General features: G+C 48.3%; 1 protein-coding gene across 2 annotated transcripts in view; it reads left to right on the plus strand.

Moving 5' to 3' along the window:
* rbfox3a (RNA binding fox-1 homolog 3a) overlaps window positions 1-24,254 on the plus strand; it is a 218,308-nt gene extending 194,054 nt beyond the window's left edge. For both annotated transcript variants that reach the window (XM_084670214.1, XM_084670213.1), the window contains 10 exons: window positions 1,628-1,771; window positions 7,879-7,932; window positions 10,199-10,291; window positions 11,526-11,586; window positions 13,337-13,390; window positions 17,746-17,878; window positions 18,504-18,543; window positions 18,891-18,955; window positions 21,742-21,820; window positions 24,210-24,254. In XM_084670214.1, the coding sequence (XP_084526340.1) occupies window positions 1,628-1,771; window positions 7,879-7,932; window positions 10,199-10,291; window positions 11,526-11,586; window positions 13,337-13,390; window positions 17,746-17,878; window positions 18,504-18,543; window positions 18,891-18,955; window positions 21,742-21,820; window positions 24,210-24,254 (768 nt within the window). The remainder of the gene's footprint in view (window positions 1-1,627; window positions 1,772-7,878; window positions 7,933-10,198; window positions 10,292-11,525; window positions 11,587-13,336; window positions 13,391-17,745; window positions 17,879-18,503; window positions 18,544-18,890; window positions 18,956-21,741; window positions 21,821-24,209) is intronic.
* The last annotated feature ends 487 nt before the right edge of the window (window positions 24,255-24,741 follow it).

Genomic DNA, 24,741 nt, shown 5'->3' on the forward strand with positions numbered 1-24,741 from the left:
GGTTGCAGTCTGCCACCCTCCAGTGATTGATATAACCACTTTGCTGTTAAACACACACACATTCACACGCACGCACATGCACACTCACAGGTGCACGGCTTGTGTAAAGTGGCCATGCTTTTATCCTTACTCACCCTCTCCTTTCAGTTTGCTGTAATCAGCACACACACACACACACACACACCTTCCCCTCTGTACACTCATTTACTTCATGCTCTTGCTCTGTTATCTTCCTCCACCCTTGTATCTCCTTCTGCTATCCCTCTCTTTCTCCATCCCTTTTTCTCTTCACCCCTCCTGTCCTCTTTTCCTCTCCTAATCTCTCCGCTACTCCTTCCCTTGCCCCCTCTGTTAGCTCCCTCTCTCCCCCTCCCTCATCTCTTCTTCCCCCTCTCTCCCTCTCCCTCATCTCTTCTTCCCCCTCTCTCCCCCTCCCTCATCTCTTCTTCCCCCTCTCTCCCCCTCCCTCATCTCTTCTTCCCCCTCTCTCCCCCTCCCTCATCTCTTCTTCCCCCTCTCTCCCCCTCCCTCATCTCTTCTTCCCCCTCTCTCCCTCTCCCGCTGTCTTCAGCAGTTCTCTCTCATTGATCGAGCCTACCCCCAGGCCGGTTTAGCTGACATCATCTCTTCATCCCTCTATCTTTCCATCCCTCCGTCACTTCATCCCTCCCTCCCTCCTTCCCTCCCGTCTCTCCCTGTTCTATGAATTCATTATGTACATGAAGGCTCCCCCTCCTCCTCCTCCTCCTCTTCTCCCTCCACCTCCTCTCCTCTTTTCTCCTCCTCCTTCACTCTCCTCCTCTTGTATGCCCATCTCCTCTACAAATGCTGCACCTGCTGAAATGTCTTCCTGCTCCCACGGTCCCCTCTCTGTACTCCGTTTCCCAGGGGGCCCGGTGCAGGCCTCCCCTGGTCAGACTGACACAGATCCCTGTCGCCGCGGCAACTCTGATAACAGTGAAGTAAATGGAGGTTGTCACACCGACACCTTAAAGGGGCCGTCACTCAACAGAAACTTTATAGAACATCACTGCCTCCCGTCCTGCCTGTGATGGACAGGAGAACACATACGGGCGGGGAGACGGGGGCCAAAAAAGCTCTCTCCCTCTCTCTCCCTCTCTCTCTCTCCCTCTCTCTCCCTCTCTCTCTCTCTCTCTCTCTCTCTCTCTCTCTCTCTCTCTCTCTCTCTCCCTCTCTCTCCCTCTCTCTCCCTCTCTCTCCCTCTCTCTCTCTCTCTCTCCCTCTCTGTCCCTCTCTCTCTCTCCCTCTCTCCGTCTCTCACTCTCTCCCTTTCTCTCACTCTCTCTCTCCCTTTCTCTCTCTCCCTCTCTCTCCCTCTCTCTCCCTCTCTACCGCTCCCTCTCTCTCTCTCTCCCTCCCTCTCTCTCTCTCTCTCTCTCTCTCTCTCTCTCTCTCTCTCTCTCTCTCCCTATCTCCTGCTCTCTCTCTCTCTTCCTCTCTCTCCCTTCATCTCTCTTTATCACTCTGTTCTTCATCTAGCCTTTTCTCAGGACCTGTCGTCTCCCTATCCATCCTTTCTTATTACAGTAATGCATCCAGTGTTTGTGAAAACTCTGTCCCAGGGGTAGGAACTAACCTTTTCTGTCCTGTGTTTCCGGTGGGGCAGGCGGAGGAGGTGGCGCAGACAGAGGGCTCCCAGCAGCTGCAGCTGCAGCTGTCAGACTCCTCGGAGAAGCAGCAGCCCAAGAGGTTACACGTCTCCAACATCCCCTTCCGCTTCCGGGATCCCGACCTCAGACAGATGTTTGGGGTGAGTGTTGAGCACACTGGCACACAATACAGCGACAGCACACAATCCTACCGCACAATGCGTCGCTATCACAATACTACCACACAATAATATACGACACTACATAACATGAAATATCGCCACCATACAATAGCATATAAAACAAAACTCAGTCCTCAGCAATGGCCAACACACAGCGCACAACACATCAGAAGACATCAAAGATCACAGACATCACACGCGCATCAAAGCAGCAAAACACAGCACAGTCCTCCCAGCCACAGCTAAACCCTGTGGCATCAGGATCCACCACGGTGCGTCCAATCAAAACAAATTCACCCAACTCAGAAGAAAGAACATGCTGCACCCTCAACCTTGAACACACTGAGGATCCCCAGGGGGCAGAACAAGAGGTGGGCAGAAAGATCTAGAAGATAACATTCTCATTCTCCGCTGGGTCTGACATGTTTACTGCTGGAGTGTCATAGAGCACATCATAAGCACATCTCCCGACCAGGATACGCAGGACAAATAGTGTTGACCTAGTACACACACACACGCACACACACAAATGCACATAGACAGAGACATGGACACAAACACACACACATACACAGTTACACACACAAATGCAAAAAGACACATACACCTTCCGTGTAAGCATACAGCAGAGTGTGATCTCCCTGGTCAACTGGAACTCTAGGAAACTGTCCTGCTCTGCCCTGCCCTGTCTTCGGTAAAGATATTCTTGTCATAACTTTTAGAGACATACTAAATAATTCACCCTTTAACCTCCACACAGCTTTCTACCCAAATTAGGATAAGGAATGAATGTTTTATCTATGGGGGCTGCCCTTAACCAGTCCTTGGAGGGGAGTTGTAAGCAGACATGTCCCTGTGGTTCAGAAGGAATGTCTTAAGTCATTTAGACTGACAGAGCAAACCATCCTAAACCAGGCCGGGCTGGGATCACCCTTACCCTCACCCTCCAGGTTGGGTACGCTAATGTGAAGCTATTGAACTATTGAACAAGATGTATGTTTAAGATAGGACCTCCATCCTCAATCTACCTAGTTTTCTGGTCATCTCAGACCAGCCAGCTCTAACCAGAACCCCCCTCACCCCATTCAGCTCTAACCAGAACCCCCCTCACTCCAGCCAGCTCTAAACCAGAACCCCTTTATCCCCAGAAGAACTCAGAATACCTCAGTGACTTAGAGCTCTGTGGAAAGTTCCTCCATCGAGTTGTGAGGAGAGTCCTGGAACTGTCAGTTCACAGGCTGTCCGCGTGGCTCTGTGGAGAGTTGAGCCTCGGAGATACTGAGACTCTGCTGGTGTGATTACTTGTGGAAAGACAGAAAGACAGAAAGCGAGAGAAAGAGAGGTAGAAAAAGATAAAGAGGTAGGCAGGACAAAAAACGACCGCAGAGAAACTGAAATGACAGCCTGTTCCCAGGCACTTGAGAAACACATACATGGAGAACCAGTGTGTGTGTGCTTGTGTGTGTCTGTGTGTGTGTTGGCATTAGCTGGCTTGTTAGTGGAAAAAGTATAGAGAAGCGAGGGATGGTGTGTTTGCTGGTGTCAGTGTTCAAGCCTGGCTCTAACATCTCCTGTAATAGGAGGCTGGAGACTTATCCCTACTCTGAAGGACTGGAACATCTGTTCCCTCCGGCTCGGTGCTCCAGAGAGGGGCACCCGTCCCCCTCGCCTCCCCAGCCTCGGAGCCCTTGATCTGGGGAGAGGAGTGGAGATGGAAGGGTCCCGCCATGGAGAGTCAATTAATGGGATTCCTCAGCGCGGTTAAAAGGGAGTTTATCCTCATTAGGTGTGTGTTGGGTGACAGCTCCTGTTAGGGGCGTCGGGAGGATTTACGTGTATGTGTGTGTGTGCGTGCGTGTGTGTGTGTGTGTGTGTGTATCAATGTAGGACTGGGAGTCTCTGACTCAACACTCCCCAGTCACTTAGCAGGGTCTCCAAGGCTCTGAGCACTGCAGCACAATTAGCCAGTGACACCGAGAGAGGAGAGGAGAGACGGGGGAGAGAAGAGAAAGGGAGGACCCCAGAAGAGAAGGATTGGAAGAGACAGACAATCTGGTCGCCCTTACGACAATCAGTGGTGCTCAGAGCTCCTCTCAAGCTGTTAGAAGACGGGGTGCGCTGACGAAGACCTCTGAAGACCAGGCCCCCCCAGAGGTCTGGTGGGGTGGCAGGGGTAGGGGAGGCTATCAAGAGAAGCCTCATTTCTCTCTTTTTGGGGGAGGGAGGGGGGGGGTGGCAGTTGGGGGAGGTGGGGTGACCACATGCACTGAAACTATCTCCAGTAAAGTTTTGGGGGGGATGTTTAAAACGAATAGTTTTCAAACTTGTTTTTCCAGCTTCTTTTTTTGTCTTAAAAGCCATCAGGACACCTTTTGATGGTTACATTCTCTCTTGGGTAGTGTGGAAAATAACTTCACACACAAACACACACCACAGTTGTTCCCCCATCAAAAACATTTTTACTGTTTAATAGAGTTGGTGTATCATATTATGGTGGGCTGTTGACATGTCTCCACCACATCCCCACACTAAGGCTTTACCAGAGCATTCTAGCTAATGGACCTTTCAGCTGCAGACATTATACTGCAGCAATATCAGGACATCAATGCTGGTCTTGTAAAGAGAAGCAGCCCACCATATGTTGAATGGTTATCTCTGATTATCTCGATCTGCACAATCGACTCCCTGAAACTATTACGGTCCACATTCCAGCACTGGAAAGTCTACAGAATAAGTGGTTGGTGATTGTGTGTGCAGGTGTGCTTTTGTGTGTGTGTGCGTGTGTGTCTGTGTCTGTGTGTCTACGTGTGCATCTGTGTGTATGTGAATCTGTGTGTGTATGTCTGCATGCCTGCATCAGAATGTTTGGGTGTGTGTATAATAGTGTGTGTAAATCTGTGTGTGTCTGTCTGTATGTGTGTGTCTGTCTGTGTGTGTGTGTGTGTGTGTGCGCGCCTGTGTGGGTGTGTCAGCAATGGCCTCAGAGCAGTGAGACACTGGTTCATTACCCATCCTTATTAGACTTTAATTCCTAATTAGGGAGAACAGATTTAGGGGAAGGCCAGACTTTGTATGAAGCTCTAATGGTTAGTGGAATAACTGGCATTCAGAGAAACACTCCACTCATTTAAGTCTCCTATCCTCCCAACCACCACCACCACCACCTCACCTCTGGATTCCCCCACACTTAATCTGACCACCAATTAGTCACTTGCAGACTAGGACTGCAACTCCCAGCATGCACTGTGGTCATTCAGGAACAGGTGGAGGAACATCTCACTGCTCACTAAGTCAAATCAAGTCCATCAGGAGAAAGAAAAGCACACTACCTCATCTGACTCAGCCCACAGACAGACTGGTATATTTATCAGCATGTAGATGAGGATCTGGGAGTGTCTGCTTGCACAACATGAGGCAGCTGATAGCTTCATCCAGCTGTGCTCAGAGACAGGGAGCCAGAATGTCAGCGGTCGGCTCCTGCGGTGCAGCAGTTGCACTGGGCTCTGTTCACTCAAAGCCACGCAGAGTGAAACCCAGCATCTGATGCTGCAGCTACCTCTGTACCCTGGAGAGGGGCCGCACCATGTTTAATTAATACGCAGGCACTTAGCCAGCCGGCCGCAAGAGGGTCCTCACTGTCCCCCCCACCCCCATTCCCAGAGGCAGGGATCCTTAATGAATCATTACACACACACACACACACACACACTGCAGAGGTGGGCTTCAGGTAAATGTGTGTGTGTGTGTATGTGCGGGTGGCACTCCAGTGTGAGGTTTCCATCAGGGTCTCTCCTCTAATGGAGTTTTAATGGTTGCAGTTCCTCCCGTAATCACTACTCCTAGACGTCTCCACGCGCCAGGCAGCTCTCAGCATTCCACACAGGAACTGCTGCTGCAGCCTAATGCAGGGAACATTCCACATTCTGATTACCCATAAGTTCTCTCTTCCTACCTCTCATCTCTCCCTTTCAAACTCTATCTCTCTCTCTCTCTCTCTCTCTCTCTCTCTCGTCTCTTTTTATGAATGTGAGGGTGGTATGTTGGGTTAGGGTGAAGTAGGAGAATTATGGGATTGTAATGGAACTTGCTCATTTACCAATGTGGAGACATAAAGCTTCACCTACACACACACACATCAACCCTCACCATTAGAGCTACTGATATGTGTTTGGTCTCCATGTGGTGCCAGGTAATGAGTGCTGATGAAGGGCTTTAGAGTGTTGGTTTAGGAAGAGGGAACATCGAGGATCACAAATCAGCCATTACACCGTCTCCCCAGCTCACCATGACTGGAACACACACACACACACACACTATTCAGTTGTTTATATTTCACCGGCACCACAGGCCTATTGAATCTGAAACGAACAGTTAAAATCTCCCGTCTCTGTTTGGGAGCCCACACTGAGAAGTTCAAGGAGAGTGTGTGTCTGCCTCTCTGTGTGTTTTTGCAGATTTGCATTATTGTGTGTGTGTGTGTGTGTGTGTTTGCTATAGCTGGGCCAGGCATGTATGTGTGTGTGTGTGGCTGTGTGTGTGTGTGTTCCACGGCCTAACAGCCAACTGACAGGGTAATTAGTTCTAATGAAATAAGATGGCCGTTGTAGACAACAATTAAAGGCTGCTTTCATTCCAGTCATTAGGAGACTGGAGGATCGCTCTTATTCTGCTCTGCTGCTAATGACCTGCTGACACACCACCTAGATAAAATACCTGGACTTGTTACACATCACACACACCTGCTCTCTCTCACAAACACACACATCACCCACCTGCTCTCACACACCTGCTCACACACACAGTTGCTCGCACACATATCCATCTGTGTGCACATGCTCAGAGAAGGAGAGGATTCCCCTTCTTTGTGAGGAGGTGCAGCGTGTGCGTGTGTGTGTCTGTGTGTGTGCGTGTGTGCGTGTGTGTGACCTTGCCTGTGCTACGCTAGGTCCAGTATGTTTATTTATTTATTGAAATAAACTTTTTGATTCAAGGTCCTGTTCTGGTGAACCAAGGCTTAACATTAGCATAGCACTGGTGACCTGCTACTGCACGCCCTCACACACACAGACACAGACACACACATACAGACACACACCCACAGACACAAAGACAGACAGACATACAGACACACTCACACACACACAAACACGTACACACTTTAAGTAACAAGCCAACGCCTGAAAACACACATATAGTAATATAATACCATAACCATGACAACCCCCAGCTAGGCCCAAGAGGAGGTGTGGTCTCCCCACCCCCCTCAGTCTGGCTCTAATCAGCCAATTAAGATGAGGAATTGGTTCAATCAGGAACATTATTACTGAGATCAGATAAGGCTGTAGGAGTCCAGCGCATAACGACCAGGCGATGATCACCATGGTGACAGGTAATTACCATGATGATGGCGGCCTTCATCACTGGGGAAAATAAACAAATGTATGGTTTATATTATAGCTGCTCTTGATTGGTTATTCTTCCTGCTATCTCCCCTGGTTGTTATTAAGAAAGGTTCTCGTTCTCTAGAGAGAGATGAGCGAGTAGGTGTGTGTGTGTGCATGTGTGTGTGTGTTTGTGTGTATGTGGGTTCACACAACACAGTCACAGCCATTGTGAGGGCCGCTGGTATGAACAAAATATGTGATTATGGTTCTACAACTTACCGCCCTGCCTCTCACTCGCCCCCCACTGGTGCCCCGCCCGCTTTGGTCATTACAGTAACTGTGGACCAGGAGTGTTAATAGTGCATAGAGCAGTATAGTGATGTCACTGTAAGAGTGAAGGGGGCAGTATAGTAATGTTAAGAGAACAGGGCAGTACTGTAAAGAGTGTTTAGGGCTGTACAGTGTATACTCTTAATGGACTAGGTTGACAGTAAAGGATTCTATTTCAGAGCCAGGGTGAAAGTTGTAATTATTGGGAATGTGACATTCTAATATTTTCTCTCTCTCCCCCTCTCTCTCTCTCTCTCTCTCTCTCTCTCTCTCTCTCTCTCTCTCTCTCTCTCTCTCTCTCTCTCTCTCTCTCTCTCTCTCTCTCTCTCTCTCTCTCTCTCTCTTTATGACTCCCACTATCTCTCTCTCCAGCAATTTGGGAAGATTTTAGACGTGGAGATTATTTTTAACGAGCGAGGCTCCAAGGTAAGTGTGCTGTAACCCTCATCTGTCAATTTACAGTGCGTCCCTCTCTCTCTCTCACTCCCTTTCCCTCTCTCTTCCTCACTTCCCCTCTCTCTCCCTCTCTCTTTCTACACCCCTGCGCTCCCCCCTCTCTTCCCCCCTCTGTGTAATAATGACCATGGCTCCTGGGTGTCCTGGTGCCTGGGGGCTCTCTCTCTCAGCCTCCCCCTCCTGCCAGACTCTGGGACATTGAGGAGGACAGCTAGAGCTCAGTTAGCTTACTGCTGACACTGGACTTCTCCAAGCACTCTAACACACACCTGCTTAACCATGCTCTGACACACACATGCACACAGACACACAGACACACATATATATACAGACATATATATACATACATACAATTCTTATATGCTGAGTCTGTCAAACTTCTAAGCACCGTTGTTTATACAGCTAGAATAAGATGTGCGTGCATCTAAAATACAAACCGTATATGGTCAACAATCCTGTAAATCAGACTTCCAGCCTTTCACCAACACGTCCACAGCAAATCCTCTCGGTCTACCTGCCTTATGCTAAACACAGTCTACAACACTCTTCACTTCCTGCAGAAACATCCCCCCATAGTATTCTAGAACAATGTGTCTCTGAGGGCTCTCTGTCTCTCTGTGTGTGTGTGTACCCTCATTACTTCAGCAGGAAAAGAAAACGGAGATTAAGAGGGAGGAAGAAAATCGAGAGAAAGAGGGATGAGAGACAGAGGATGGAAAGAGAGAGAGAGGATAGAGAAAAGGAAAAATAAAAAAACAAGAAAGAAAACAAGAAAGAGAGAGATAAGGAGCAATGTGGGAAAGGAGGGGAGGACAAAAACAGTGATACTAAAATGTCAGGAGGATTAATTCTGCTGCTCTATGTGGTAAACCTATCAGTGTTATCTATGGGTCAGAGGGATGTTTCTGCTGGGAGTCTGGGTCTACATACCTGATCATGTACAGCAGAACACACAGGATGTGCAGCTATAAGTATTGTATATTCCCACAAATACTTGCATTAACTACTACTAAATACTACTACGCTGGCTGTGAATACACAGTTATTACAGCCTTCCACAGACCCAAAGTACACAGTTCAACATGCCTGTCTGTGTGTGTGTGTGGCAGGTGAGGAGTGTGTGTATCTTGGATTTGGTAGGGAAGCCTAAATGTCTAGCATCCAACTCTTTTTCCTCCAGTAGAAATAGTGTCATAGCCGGCTGTCCCCAATACACCAAAACACAGTAAAGACACCATTGAGAGCGGGGACACACTCTGCCTCCTTCAAACCCAATTACAGAGAAGCGAAGGGATAGTCGCTGGGCTCTGTGAGCGAGCTGCATCTCCAGGCCCAGACAAGCAGGCCTCCTGAGCGAGCTGCGCCTGGGGGCTGTGCGTCACAGCTGAGTGACGCTGGGGGGATTGTAATTGTGTGGCACTTATCTACTCCCCCACAGGACCCACGGCTGAACACCGCACATCGCTCCCTACCACTCTGTGTGTGTGTGTGTGTGTGTGTGTGTGCGTGTGTGTGTGTGTGTGCATGAATGCTTCCATTCCGGTGCTAATTCAATTATGTCCGATTGATCCTGTGAATGCTCCTATTGCTGATCCCTGAGAGGACCGGTGTCAGGCCTCTGAAATAGAGAGATGCACACACACACACACACACACACACACACGCAAAGAAAGGAGGCTGTGGGTTAAGTGTATCAGGTCTCCTGTGTGAAGGGCTGTGTGCGGTGGTTCTACTGTTTCACTAACCCTGATCACATTTCTCTGCTTCTGCTTAAAAACCCTCCTCTCTCTTCCTGCAGCTCACCTACTGTGTGTTCTTCTTCCCTTTCTTTTCTCTCCTTCCTCCCTCTCCCCTCTCCTCTTCCACATCTCTTTCCCTCTGGCCTGTTTCGGCCGATCCCTTCATCTTTCTAATTCTCTCTTTCTTTCTTTCTTTCTTTCTTTCTTTCTTTCTTTCTTTCTTTCTTTCTTTCTTTCTTTCTTTCTTTCTCTCTCTCTCTCTCTCTCTCTCTCTCTCTCTCTCTCTCTCTCTCTCTCTCTCTCTCTCTCTCTCTCTCACTCTCTGTCTCTCTCTCTCTCTCTCTCTCTCTCTCTCTCTCTCTCTCTCTCTCTCTCTCTCTCTCTCTCTCTCTCTCTCTGTCTCTCTCTCTTTCTCTCTCTCTCCCTATCTCTCTCTGTCTCTCTGTCTCTCTCTCTTCCTCCTCCTCATCTCCACTCCTTCCTGGTTGTGACCCCAGGGTTTTGGGTTTGTAACATTTGAAACGAGTGCCGATGCAGACCGTGCCAGGGAGAAACTAAATGGTACAATCGTAGAGGGACGCAAAATAGAGGTGCCTTCCTTCCTTCCCTCCCTCCTTCTGCCCCCCTTCCTCCTACCCTTGTTCTCTCTCTTGTTCTGCCTGCCTGACGATGCCTGCCGTCCCCCTCTCCTCTCCTCCACCATCCCTCTCTCCTCTCTGCCTGCTGCACCTTGATCGCTGCATGCTGAACTCTGATCCGTAAGTGTGTGTGTGTGTGTGTATGTGTGTGCGCGTAAATAACGGTATGTGTGTGCATATGTGTGTGTGTGTGTGTTTACCAGGGGCATGTGAATGAGCTCAGATCAGAGTCTGTTTGAGGGGCACAAAGAGCTCCCTGGCTTGATGTATTCAGCAGTTTGAAGTCTTGTGCCCCTCTCTCCCTCTCTCTTTCTCTCTCCCTCTGCCTTTTCTCTCTCTTTTCTTTCCCTTTCTCTCTCGCTGCCTTCCTGGTAAATACATGTTTAAATTAACTCTGTGGCAGTGGTATCAAAGAGCTGCCAGACTGCTTTAAATCCCTCTTGTTTATCCTAAACCTCCAGCACTTAGCCTCCTGCCTTCATAACACACACTTGGGGGCAAAAAACTCTCTCTCCCTCTCTCTCTCTCTTTCTCTCTCTCCCTCTCTCTTTATCCATTTCTCCCTGCTCCTCCAAGGCCGCAGGATGTTTTTCATCACGTTCCTCGACCCTGCATCCCCCATCAGGATAATCTATGCAATGCATAAACAATACCTGGGCCCATACATCACACCAGGCGCTAACCGGCTAGGCTACCCTAGCATAGCCTCAAGCTAAAAGACCTCGGCTGACCCATTGGAAATGGAAGCCATTAGCGCTAATTAGTGTTTGAGGGGAAACGCTAACATGGCGGGAAACACGCTAAACTCTCCTTGATACGAATGGAGAGGTGGGGGTAGTTCTCTCCTCAGCAGCCGATGAGTGAGAAATGCAGGAAAATAGGGAAATTGATTTTGTTTTTAGAGGGATTGGTGGAGGGTTTATTGAGACAAACACACAGTCAAAGTCAAAGTGTATGATGTAGAAAATTTGTTTCTGTTTCTGCTGTTTTATAAGATTCTTCCTTTTTGGTTTGTGATGCTGCCGGTCCTGTTGTTTAGATCAGATCCTTGTCTTGCTGCATGCTGCCTGTCAGGTTGTTAACCACATCAGTCTGATAGTGTATGTGTGTGTGTGTGTGTGGGAGAGTGCAAATGTGTGCGTGTGTGTGCTGTTTAACCATCTGACCTGCATCTCCATGACCACAGGTGAACAACGCAACAGCCAGAGTAATGACCAATAAGAAGGTGGCGAATCCTTACACAAACGGTAAGACATCCCTTCAACTTTATCCCTCCATCATTCATCCACCCCTCCCCTCCTGTACTGGGCCTCCACCTTCCCCCTCCTCCAGATCCCTTCTTTCTTTCCCTGCCTTCCCCGCTGTCAATGCCACAGGCAGACCTTGTAGCGTAATGCAGCTACAGATGCAATATTCAGCAAACTGAGAAATTGATTAATAATGTTGGCTGTCCATAACTAAAGTATGATGAGGGTCAGAATGGGACCATACTAGGACCATAACAGGGTCAGACCAGGGTTAGACCAAGACCAGACCAGGGCCAGACCAGGGCCAAACCAGGGCTGGTTTATTTACTCAAATCAATGTTTTCTAGGTATCTAGACTTATCAATGTTTATATCTCTTTTCATCCTTTTTTCCATTTATAGAGATCAATATACAGTATTTCTCATTATAATTCATCTGCAGGTTTGAGGAAATGTTAGCTACTCAAGTCAACAGGCTTGAAATGTGAGGGGGATGAAAGGAGGGCGTGAGAGTGAAGGATCCAAACAGAAGGAGAGGAAGGGGAGGACATGAGTGGAATGATGGAGAAAGAAATAAGGATGGAGATGGAGAGAAAACGCTAGATTGGGTGAATTTGTTGAAGGAGAAAGGGAATGCCCGAATGGATGGAGCAAATAAAATGCCTCATTCTGAAAGGTTTAGGGTCCCTCTCTCCCTGTCTCCTCCCTCCTTCTCTTCCCTCTCTCCTTCTCTCACTCTCTCTGACACTCATTCATGCGGATGGAACGGAGTAAGGGAGGAAAGCGGGAGGGGGTTAAGAGGAAGGGAGAGCCAAGGCAAGGAATTAAATGGCTGGACATGTCAGCACTCTCCTCCCTCCCTCTCTCCTTCCCTCTTTCCATCTCACCATCCCTAACTCAGAGTGGGGCAGACAGGGAGAATGAGGCTTGAGCAGCTTTCCATCTGTCACTGTCACCCACACCAACACATGCTAACTCTCTACCAACACCACACCAGCACTACCACACCAACACAACACTAACTCTCTACCAACATCACACCAGCACTACCACACCAACACAACGCTAACTCTCTACCAACATCACACCAGCACTACCACACCAACACAACGCTAACTCTCTACCAACACCACACCTGCACTACCACAACAAAACCACACCACCCCAACATCAACACCAATCTAACTTTACACCAACACTACCACACTGGCACAACTCCAGCACTGCCACAAAAACACCACACAAGGACTGCCACACCAACACCATACGAACACAACACCAACACCACAGCACCTTGTGTGTCCTTGTGTATCTCCTCTGTCTGTCTCATTATTAGCACTTGAGGCTGTGTAATATGGTGGCCTTAGCATTGCTGTAGATCACTGGGCCAGCTTTAATGACGAAGAGACTTTTGGAAAGCTAGGCGAATGGGATAACAAGTCAGAGAGATGTAAGGCTAGGTTGACATTACACTCAAAAGTCATAAAGGCGATGGGATGCTATGCTAACAGGAGGCTAGGCTAACACCCCCTGTGTGTCTCCTGTAGGCTAGAAGCTAACTGTATGCTAGGCTAACACCCCCTGTATGTCTCCTGAAGGCTAGAAGCTAACAGTATGCTAGGCTAACACCCTCTGTGTGTCTTCTGTAGGCTAGAAGCTAACAGTATGCTAGGCTAGCACCCCCTGTCTGTTTCCTGTAGGCTAGAAGCTAACAGTATGCTAGGCTAACACCCCCTGTCTGTCTTCTGTAGGCTGGAAGCTGAACCCGGTGGTGGGAGCTGTCTATGGTCCTGAATTTTATGCAGGTAAAACAACACTGGCCTCAAGACTGAGAACTATACAGACTGTACATCCTATAACACATCTCTATAGTCCACCTTCCTGTTTGTCTGGCTGTCTTGTATTGTGTCTCCGTATTTGTCTCATTCTCTTGCTGTGTTCATCTAAGCGTGTGTGTGTGTGTGTGTGAGGGCGTGTGTTTGTGTGTGACTGTCTGGTCTGTGTAACTGCTCTCAGTTCTGCTCATTAGTGGAGGTCTGTTCATTCCCAGACAGCTTTACAGCACTCCTCTAAATAACCGCCCTGACAGGGAGAGACCATCCATCTCTTTTATTCATCCTTGCCTCCCTCCCTCCGTCCTTCCTTCCCTCGCTCTTCTCTCCTGTCTCAAACCCACCCCGTAACTCAGAACATCCCAAACCATCACCCAGCATGCTACATCTGAATATCAATCTGGGTTTATACATATGTTTACATATATGCACACGCACACACACACTCACACAGGTATAATACACACAAACACACACATTATCTCACATACCTACATTCACCAACAAACAACCCCTCCCGCCCTCTCCTCACTCAAACACACTCACACCCACACACACACAGCCCAGCTTTGACTGCGGAGGCTAGCTCTCTGGCTGATTTACAACGTGCTAATGTGTGCAGTCGTCTTAAACACGCCACTAAAGTTTGCCAAGCCTAAACGACACCATATGCTCTCCTCCATCTCCGGGGGAAAGCAGAGACCACAGTGTGTATGTGTGTGTGTGTGTGTGTTTGTGTGTGTGTGTGTGAGTGTGTGTGTTTGTTTGTGTGAGATCACAGCATCCACTCGTTCAGCAGATTACATGCAGGAATAAAAACTCAACTTTATGTCCAAAACCCTCCTTCCTCCCTCCTATCCTCCCCCTCTCTTTTTGAACTGCATCTCCCTCTCTCTCTCTCCCTCCCTCTCTCTCTTCTGTTTCCAAACGGAATCAGAGAGGTCTCGCAAGGGGAAAACCCCTCCTTTTACAGCCAGAACAACCTCCGTCTCTCCTCTCCCTCCCCCGTTCTTCCTGCCTCCTTTTCTGCCCCCAGCCCCCACCCCGATCCCTCCTCTCGAAATATGAAAAATGAAAGATTTCCAGAGAGGAAGTGTTGGGTTGGGGTTTCTTCTGGCATAATTATGGCTGCATTTAATCTACTTTGGGCGGGAATAGAGCAGGATGTAAGAGCGATTAATCACTCTTTATCAGACGGCTTTTCCGAGCGCGGATCAGCGGAATTGGGCTCCATAAATCGCCGAGCGGTGACAGAACACTCCGTCTCCATTCCTGCGCCGGCTACAGGTTTATTGTGCTCAAATCCCATTCAACACAATGACAGATGAGAGGAGAGAGCTCGGCCACTCTCAGCACTGAACCCAGTTCACACAGACACAGACACACACACACACATGTAGACACACACACACAGGCACAGACACACACACACACATTTACAGGCAGACGAACACGTGCTTCTAGGCAGAAGCAGGCCGACGGAAAAACAGACGAAGACACAGACAAACAGATGTAAACACACCCACAGGATGCACACACACACACACTTGTAGGCTGACACACGTGGTTAGACAGTGACAGGAACCGACAGACACAGACAGGGTCACAGTCCACATTGAACCCAGCCAGGGTACATAGGTGGAATGAGAAACTCAATATTCCTTTACATTCTAAATTACCACTCCCCTCCTCCTCGCTACCTTTTTTTAAATAAAAGTCTCCTCTCCTTCCTTCCCACCTATCCACTGTCCAGAACCCAGACCTTAGAGAAGGTTATTCAGCCTGCCCCTGTAGACACACACACACACACACACCCCAGGTGCCCCGACCCTTGGATACACCTTGATACAGGGGACTACCAGTCATGTACAGTATGCATATAAAATGTGAGTGTGTGTGTCAGTGTGCACGTGGATGTGTGTGTGTGTGTGTGTGTGTGTGTGTGACTGACTGAGTGGAGTGGACTGCATGGGCATGAAGGACAATGAGGGAAATGTAATACTGATTGATTGACTGTGTCCTGAGTATATGCAGAGCTGGGCTATATGTGTGTGTGTGGGGGGGGGGGGGGGGAGGGGGGGGCTGAGGGTATGAGATGCTTGGCAGTGGGCTCACCAGAACACAACAAATAAGATTAAAATGCAAAACGTCTGCAGGGTAATAACCGAGCGGTGCCCGCTTTTAAACATATGCTGGAAAATTTGCAAGTTGGAAGGGTGACTCTACTTTGACTCCGGGGTCTGTCAGATTGCAGCGATGTGATTGGTTCACAGTGGTGGAGGTCACTGTCATTTGCTGACCCCAGCTTTTATTACTGAATCAATTTAGGTGTTTAAAACACACGCTTCCATTTGTTTAACTAGATTCAGGGTGAGTGTGTTTTGAAAACAGCCTGGTGTGTGTGTGTGTTTGTGAGTGTGTATTTTACATGTCGAATGTACATCACAAACAGGCATACATATGACGTCACCATGTAAAAATAGAGTATTACAAATGGTCATTCACGTAGATGCACATACACATTCCAATCACTAACCCGCCTCTAATTCTATTCCACACACACTCAAGCAGATGAAGGGAGCTTCATAACCCGTTGTGTGTTTTAACCAGCATGACCCCAGCTAACCTCTACATCTGTCTGACTCCAACCTCCACAAACAAACACTTGTCCTGATTATGGGTCTACGTGGGTGTGTGCTGGGTGCATCTGTGTGTGTGTGCTGTGTGTGTGTGCTGTGTTTGTGTTTTACAGGCCCTCCGTCTGTCAGAACAGGACCCTGTATGATTCATAGGTCATTACTGCGGCGCTGTAGCTTGCAGGAAATGTAGCTCATCATCGGATTACATTCATACACGTCCGGCACACATAGGTGTGTGTGACAAGGAGCGGGATGGAGGAGGAGTGGAGGAGGTTTGGGGGTCACGGATGTTCTGAGAGGCTGGTGGGATCTGTGTGCAGTCAGGAGCAAAGAGCAGACAGGGCCTGGAGCTCTCCTGGCTGACACCCCGTGAGGAGCCATGCTCGGTACCTCCAACTGACTGAAGGCTGTTGGCTTGGTAACCAGAAGGACAATATTCACTGTTTGGGGTTGTGTCATTGTAGGGGTGATTTGTGTTTGCAGTTGTGTCTGTGGCTGAATGTTTTTGTGGTTGAGTCTGTTAGAGGTTGTGCATCACCTGGTCGCTGGCTCAGGGGACGACACACATGCAATATACGAGATCCTGATCTGACCATGAATGTGTGTTTGTAGGTGTGTGTGTTTGTGTGCCTGAGAGGTGTGTGTGTGCCTATAGCTGCGTAGTTGGGCATAATGATAAGATGTCTCTGTGTGAATGAAGGCCTTGCTCCTGCATTTGTATGTGTGTGTCTGTGTAGGTGTGTGTGTGTGTGTGTGTGTGTGTGTGTGTGTGTGTGTGTGTGTAGGTGGCCACCATTATAAGCTGGCCCTGTGTGTGTGAAGGCCATGCTCCCACGTTGATTGAAGGTTAAAGAGAGGCCTTCGACTTGGCAAACTGAAGGCACAAAAACGCGCACACACACATATACTGTAAGTGCACACACACCAGCAAGACCTTGCTCCCCTATACTATGCCATTCATGTGTGTCGTGTGTGTGTGTGTGTGTGTGTGTGTGTGTGTGAGAGAGGGAGAGAGAGAGAGAGAGAGAGAGAGAGAGAGAGAGAGAGAGAGAGAGAGAGAGAGATGAAGGATAGCCATAGGTGAAGTCTGCTGTTCTAAAACAATAGAGTCCATCTGCTCCCTGTCGCCACTGCCAACACAAGTCTAACCTCTACCCACCTCTCTCTCTCTCTCTCTCTCTCTCTTTCTCTCTCTCTCTCTCTCTCTGTCTCTCTCTCTCTCCCTCTCTCTCTCTCTCTCTCTCTCTCTTTTTCTCACTGCCAGCACATTGGGTCTAACCTTCGATGCACCTTCACACAAACCTCTTGTTCCCTCTCAGTCTGAAGTCTATCCCTCTCTCTTTCTCTCCTCCACCCTTCTCTTCTCCTCCCTCTCTTGTCTTGGCCGAGCCAGCTCGTTGTGTCTCACCCACTTCCCTACCCACCACCTCCCTACTGGCTTCCTGGGCCTGCATCCAACACATGCACACACACCTGTATATATTTCAACAATACTGTTGGCTGGGATTCCACGAACATGCAGGTTTAAGATGTCTGTCACAATAATCAAAAATGTTACTGACGTTCTCACCCTTTCCCCCTCTCTCCCTTTCTCTCACTCCATCTCCCTCCTTCTTTTTCTTTCTCTCTCTTTTTCTTGATTTCTTCTCTCTCTCCATCTCTCCCTCTCTCTCTGCCCCCTCACCTCAGTAACAGGGTTTCCCTACCCCAGTGCAGGGGCAGCAGTAGCCTATCGGGGAGCCCATTTGAGAGGGAGGGGTCGTGCTGTCTACAACACATTCCGTGCCGCACCCCCACCCCCACCCATCCCCGCCTATGGAGCGTGAGTACACACACACACACATTCATGCGTCCTATGACAGCTCTCTATGAGTGGGAGCACTACACTCACAGGCACACACACATCCAAATATCATTCACCAAGTGTGACACACACACACGCACACACAAACACCTTCTCCATGACAGGAGAATGGCGGGGGAAAACAAAAAGGCGTTTTCTAATAGAGCGGAAAATTGCTCTTTGATTCCAGAATGGCCAAATTTGTCTCTCTTTTTTTGAATGTGTCATTCTTTATTCGGTGGTGAATGGACTGCTGTGCCCTGCCCTGCACACTCCACTGGAAATGTATTAGCCTGCACTCTGAAGAAAGAGAGGGAGGGTTAGGGGCAGAGAATGAAAGAGAGGGAAAGAGAGAGAGAGGGGGTTATAAGTGAGAGAGAGAGAAAGAGAGAGTTATTTGTTATTCGAGATGGAGAAACACCAGCAGATTCCTTCACCATCTTTGTGGTCCAGTTGTGTGGTGTAGTGTGTAGTATTAGTGCGTCGTGTACTGTGTAGTTTTAGTGTGTTGTGTAGTGGGCTTCACAAATGACACAGTTGTATCTCATCTGAACCTCTGTTTATGTGTGTGTGTGTGTTGCTGTGTGTTATCCTGTCCCCACAGTGTGGTCTACCAGGACGGCTTCTACGGAGCAGAAATATACGTAAGCACTCTCACACACACAAACCCTGTGTCGTATTTATAGTAGAATGGGTTCTACTTGTTTCAGAGAACTTCAATCAGGCGCTCCATTCTTTTCTATTAATTATTGCCTCGTTAATCGCTACTGTGATAACCTTCACACATACCTTTGCACACACACACACAACTCTCTAAACACACACACACTTTTTCTCCTTCACAATAATTACCTTACAGACTACTATCTTCAAAGTTCAATATTGTTGTAATTGAATTGTAACCACATCTTTCTTCTCCTACTTTCCTCGGTCCCCTCCTCTCCTCCGTCCCTCTTCTCTTCCCTCTCTCCTCTCCTCGATCTTATCTCAGGGGGGTTATGCAGCCTACAGATATGCCCAGCCAGCTGCCACTGCAGCAGCTGCCTACAGCGACAGGTAAGTCTCTTAAGACGCCCCTCCCTCCTATACACCTCCTCCCTCTCTCCTACACACCTCCTCCCTCCCTCCTTCCCTCCTACACACCTCCTACCTCCCTCCCTCTCCCCTACACACCTCCTCTCTCCCTCCTAGACCCCCCCCCCCCCGAACATCACACCTTAAGGATTGAGCAGGAGGCAGGAAGAATGCGTTAACATGAACAAGGAGGACCTTCACCTGTATAGTTCCTACACAGTAACAGCTTAACACTGTCAGGAGTCTAACATGAACCATACTGAACTCACAGGCTGTCCAACATGCAGCCTGGAGAAAGGGGGTTAGATAGAAGCACCTGAGGGAACACCTCTCCAAACCCCAGCACCTCAACAACCACCCACCCCTCGACCCTCACCCATGTCCTTCACTGATCTCCTGCCACTTACCCTCCAGGGGCCCAGTATCCAGACAGGGTCAGGCCAAGATTGGAGCTCTCTTCCCTGGGTAGATCGCCCCAGCAGGTTGGGGGTCTGGCGGTGGTTGTGTGTGGGGCTGTGAGGGTGTTGAAGGAGCTAATCTGGGGGAGATTGAGCGTGTCAGAACAGATAAGAGACGAGCGCGGAGGGAGCCTGTAGGCCACAGATAATGTAAGATTTATCAGAGGAGTGGAGAGGAGGTGGGGAGGGGGAGGAGGAGGGGGAAACTCTGGGGGAGTTCTGAGGGGGCGAGAGGCAGGGAGGTGAAGGGCTGTCTCTCCACCAGAGTTATTCCATTTTGTTCTTTTTTTTTCCGTTCCTCCTCCCTCATCTCCCTCTCTCCTTATCTCTCTTTATCTTTTGCTCTTTTTTCCGTCCCTTGTTCTGCGCTCTGTGTCTGCCTCCTGTTCCCTCACTCGCTCCAGTGGCTCCACTGAAAATCATAGGAGCTTTCTATCTCTCCCTCACTTTTGGTATTTGTCTCTCTCTCTCTCATTCTTTTTAGCTCTGATGATTTACAGTGAATAAGTGGAGTAAGTGGAGAGAGAAAGAGGAGAGGAGAACAGGGCTTTCTTCAGCTTTTTTACTGTGGGTGAACCGAGCCCTGCAAGAACTGAGAGAGAGTGGATCACTGCTGTCTGTCCTATCTCCACCGTGGAGGATTCACACCCACCCACCCACCCACACCCACACACACACACACACACGCACACACACACACTACTGTCTTTATCATATCCCTGAATAGTCCTGGAATAGTTATACTGCTAACTTTACCTTTCAGAATGCGTCCCATTATTTCATCATCCCCCTTTCATCCGAACTCCTCCTGCACCTCATTCCCTACAGCCCCTCAGTTTGGTCTTTGGCTTCACCCCTCTTCCACCCTTACCACTCATACCCTGGCACCCCTTCCTCCGTGTCACGCAAGCCCCAGGGTGCAACCCCCTGCATTGCCTTATCTTTGCCCTCCAGACCTTTGCTGGCATCTCTCACTTCCAGAGGAGAGTAAACCAATGAAGAAGAGTAGAGAGGATGAGGAGAGGGATTAATGAAGCGGTCTGCGTTGGCCCCCTCCGTTCCCCTTCTTCAGGAGGGAGGAACGGAGGGATGAAAGGCAGGATGGCAGGATTAGTTCAGAATCAGTGAGGGCAAAGGTAGAAGGAATGACCCCACAGAGACAGGTGGAGGGGCAGGAGGACTAGGAATGGAGGAGGGGGGAGGGGGGAGGAAGAATGAGACAAGGAGGAAAAGAGGAGGGCAATGCAAGGAGGAGAGATGGAACTGCTCTCTCTTTCTCCTCTCCCTCTCTCGCCCTGCTCACCCCCATCGCTCCATTTCCGTTCTTTCACTTCGTCTCTCCCTCATTCCGTTTCTTGTTCTAACTCTCTCTGAATTTGTCCCCCTCCATATTCCATGCCCTCCCTCTCTGCTCTGTCTCTTGGCCTCTGTAGTTCATTCCTTCTGTTCTTGTCTTCCTACACTCTCTCCATCTGTATCCCTACCCCTTTTCTCTTTATTTCAATCTTTTTTTCTTTGGTCTTTCTCTTTCTTCCCTCTCTTTCTCCCTCCTTCTCTTCCACCTCTTCTCTCTGGTAGGTTTTCACTCTAATCTCATCCCTCTCCCACCCTCCGAAAGATAAAACACTCACTCCTTTTTCTCATAAACCCGAAACGGCTAAAACAAATCATTGCAATCACAGCCTCTCACCTTTACGATGTACATTTACAGGGAGGCATGGGTAACACGCTGGTCCTGCCGTGCAGGGCTCCTTAACGTGAAGCAGAGGAGGAAATGATTATAGATCCTGTCTCCAGATCCCCGTTAAAATCGACGACCCGATGCGTTGGTGTCTCATGCATACTCATTGTGGACACCGCACGGTGTCTGTCCGCTAGCAAACCTTAAGGACCGTTTTCAATCAAAGCCAATGGCAGGAAAAACAATTACCAATGTTTGAAAATGAATGGATTGACCAGTAGAGGATTACTCTCTGAGGCTGGCTTTCTTCAGGGACCAGACATAGAACAGACGTAGCACAGACATGGGACCAGACATCCCACCAAACGTAAGCTAAACGTAAGCTAAACGCAAGCTAAAAGCAAGCTAAACGTAAGCTAAAAGCAAGCTAAACATATGCTAAAAGCAAGCTAAACATCAGCTAAACGTAAGCTAAATGTAAGCTAAACGCAAGCTAAACGTTTAAAGGGAACACGTGGCCTGTTCGTATTTACTAGAGGTTGGACCACCAATATGTCCTCAATTAGATTCTGTTTGTTTCAGACATGTTCATGTATTGACATCTTGATGTGTGTGTGTCTCCTCTCCAGTTACGGAAGAGTCTATGCAACTGCAGACCCCTACCACCACACGCTCGGCCCTGCAGCCACATACAGCGTTGGCACTATGGTGAGTCCTCATCCTCTCTGACCCCACTCTGCCACACACCATCAAAATGGCTCCTCACTTGTAGTTTTGTTGTCATAATGTCGTCCTTCACAGAGCCCTGTCATCATTTCACAGTATTGAATATCTCTGGGCGGAAAAAAAGGAGAATAGCTACAAAAAAAATTGGTTTAACGTTTTGAAAAAATGTCAGGGCGACAACATGATTCCCTTCAATAAATTTATTGCTGACGCAGGCTCAGTCTTGCAAGTTTGGTATTGACCTCAGGTCGATGCTTGTTTTACCAGAGTGCAGCTCTTCTCCTTCTCCCTCCCTGTCTGGACCAGTTTACATTAATGTGAGGTGTAATGTGTAGATCTATAGTGTTTAGAATGGGTATCCCAGATGGGGGAGTTGAACTGATGTGTTTTTAAGGGGAGTTGCATTATCAGTTCCTGTATGTGTTTTTCTAAGACAGGCCTGCTGAATGTTTAATGTGAGTTCTGCCACTTCGGTAAATGAAAATGGGTTGTTGCCTTATTCTCAAACTCCCCATTCAATTTCACTGGCCTGGAGCTCCTTGTTTGAAACCCAACTGAGACTGACTATCGTTTCCCTCACGGAGAGGAGGAGTCTCCTAAATTCTAGCAGGGGGAAACAGTGGACCGGTTAATGTTTGTTTTTAGCTAGCTTTTGCAGCTAACATCAAAGATGAAAAAAGAACAGCCCAAAACAAAGGGAAAAGAAAAACAGAACGAGCAATTTGTTTTCTTCCGCGGGTGCGGGCAGGGACTTCCTCCAAAGATTAACGACCGTCTTGAGCGGCGCACTTCAGTGTGCTCAGGGATATCACACAGGAAAGAGAAAGAAAAAGAGAGAAATTTAGAAAAGAAAGAAAGAAAAACGGACAAAACCAAAGGAGAGAAAGAGTCAGAGGAGTAACATCACGGCATCCAGCTCGCCCGAGCCAGTCCAGCCGTGCTGATTAGTGTTGAGGTAGCTCCGTAGACAGATGAGAGGGGTGTTGTGTGCCGACATGCGTGTGATGCCGAGAGCACAGCCCCCCCCTGCCCCCTCCCCAACAGCCCCCTCCATGCAGCTGCTAGCTAAAAGCCTTCATTAATTACGACCATTCTTTTCCTCTTCATTTGCTTAATTAAAACTGTGGCCTGTGTTTCTGTCCTTTATTACTCTTTACTTCTCTTCTTTTTCCTCTGAAAATCTCCTCCCTTTTTCCACCATGCACTGATCATTTTTTGCCACTCGCTAACAAACTCTGACGAAACTTCACTTAGATCTTCCACACACTCACATACACACATGCACAAACTCATACACTGCAGGGATGTAGGGAGATTCGAATGGGATGAAACAGTGAGTCTGACCCCTCAGCAAGCCAAACAGTGACAGTGCTTGAAAGGCAGATTACTTCTGTTGGAGCCCCAGTACAAGTTTTTCCCACTGGGGACCCAGAGAATGAATCATGTTCCATTACCATCCTTGAGATTAAGGCCTGGTCTTAATGAGGCCCTAGGAGGTTAGAGCTGGGCTAGTCTAGCATTAGCGTCAGCTCTGCACCAATGCCTGAGGTTAGCATCAGGCCAACCTCCTGAAGTCTGAAGGTAAACATTATGCTGTCTGTACTGAGGTCTGGCTTTAATTTTATGTGAAGTAATATTATAATAATTTGATATCATTATGTGGCCATGGTAGGTGTGACCACGCCGTAGAAGAGAAGAGAGAACCCCAGGAAGATCAGCAGCCTTTGAAGTCTGAGCTAGCTAAGGATCTGTAGATAGTCTGGCCAGTGGGAGACACAGGACCATGCACAGAGCACAGAGCTCAGATTAGAGGAGGGGGGGGGGGGGTACAGTAGGAGAAGTATGCAGGGGGCGGGGGGCAGGGGGCAGGGGGCAGGGGAGGTGAGGGAGCGCAGGAAGTAGGAATCCACCCTGGCATGCCTTCTGACCATCTTCATTAGAATATGAAAGAGAATGAATGTGCTGCTATGTATCTGACTGACCTATTTAACACAGGGAGGATTGGCCTCTATAAAGTACTGTTGCTTGACTGCACGATCAAAGCTGTGCTTTAGTCACTAATTGGTGGGAATCTTAACATCTCGTATCCCAGATTTTTTTAGACACCACACACACGTCATTACACACACAATCACACACATACACTTTGTAAAAACTATGCTGAAACTCTATAAAACATTTTTGTAACACTTTCACTTTTTAGGTCTTTACACTTTCATTTCAGCTAAACAAACAAGGAACAAACAAAACAAATACATGGAAAAATGGAGGAACATTTCTTTTGGAAAAGAGAAGCCAGTAATATCAATATGACCCAAGGTTGCTCTACTGAGTTCTGATTGGAGTTCTTTTTTCATCTTTGATGTTGCAGGCTAGCCTATACCGAGGAGGGTGCAGTCGGTTCTCGCCCTACTAGCGGACACACCCCCTTCCCTTCCCCAGCAAAACAAACAAACAAACAAACTTTAAATAAATGCCTCCTTGCTCTCAATGGGAAAAAAATTAACTAAAGTAGGAGTTCAATATACTGTACTTCCGGGTCAAAACTGACACCTGGTGACCCCAGGACTTTCTGCAGTTGATGTCCAGTTTTAAATATTGACTGAAGTTTATGCATTTTCATCCATGTACTTTACTGTACTTCAGTGATGTTCTAACTGCTGTCTGTATTGATTTCAATGTCACGTTTCTTCTGTTGAAATGAATGGTTCGCTGTTGGAGAAATGGGAGATGGTTGTTCTGAAGACAGAGAAAGAGAGCTGGAACAGAGGAGAAGGATTTGTTTTGTTTTGTTTCACCCCACTCTTCCATTTTTCTTTCTCTCTCTTTAAGTGTAGTGTTCTCAAACTCTGCTCCCGGGGAATGGTTGTGTGAGTTCTGGTTTTAATTCCATCCAATTTCCT

The sequence above is a fragment of the Hypomesus nipponensis genome, chromosome 13 (genome assembly GCF_054491055.1).
Source record: "Hypomesus nipponensis isolate SF chromosome 13, ASM5449105v1, whole genome shotgun sequence".
In the NCBI taxonomy this organism is placed as follows: domain Eukaryota; kingdom Metazoa; phylum Chordata; class Actinopteri; order Osmeriformes; family Osmeridae; genus Hypomesus; species Hypomesus nipponensis.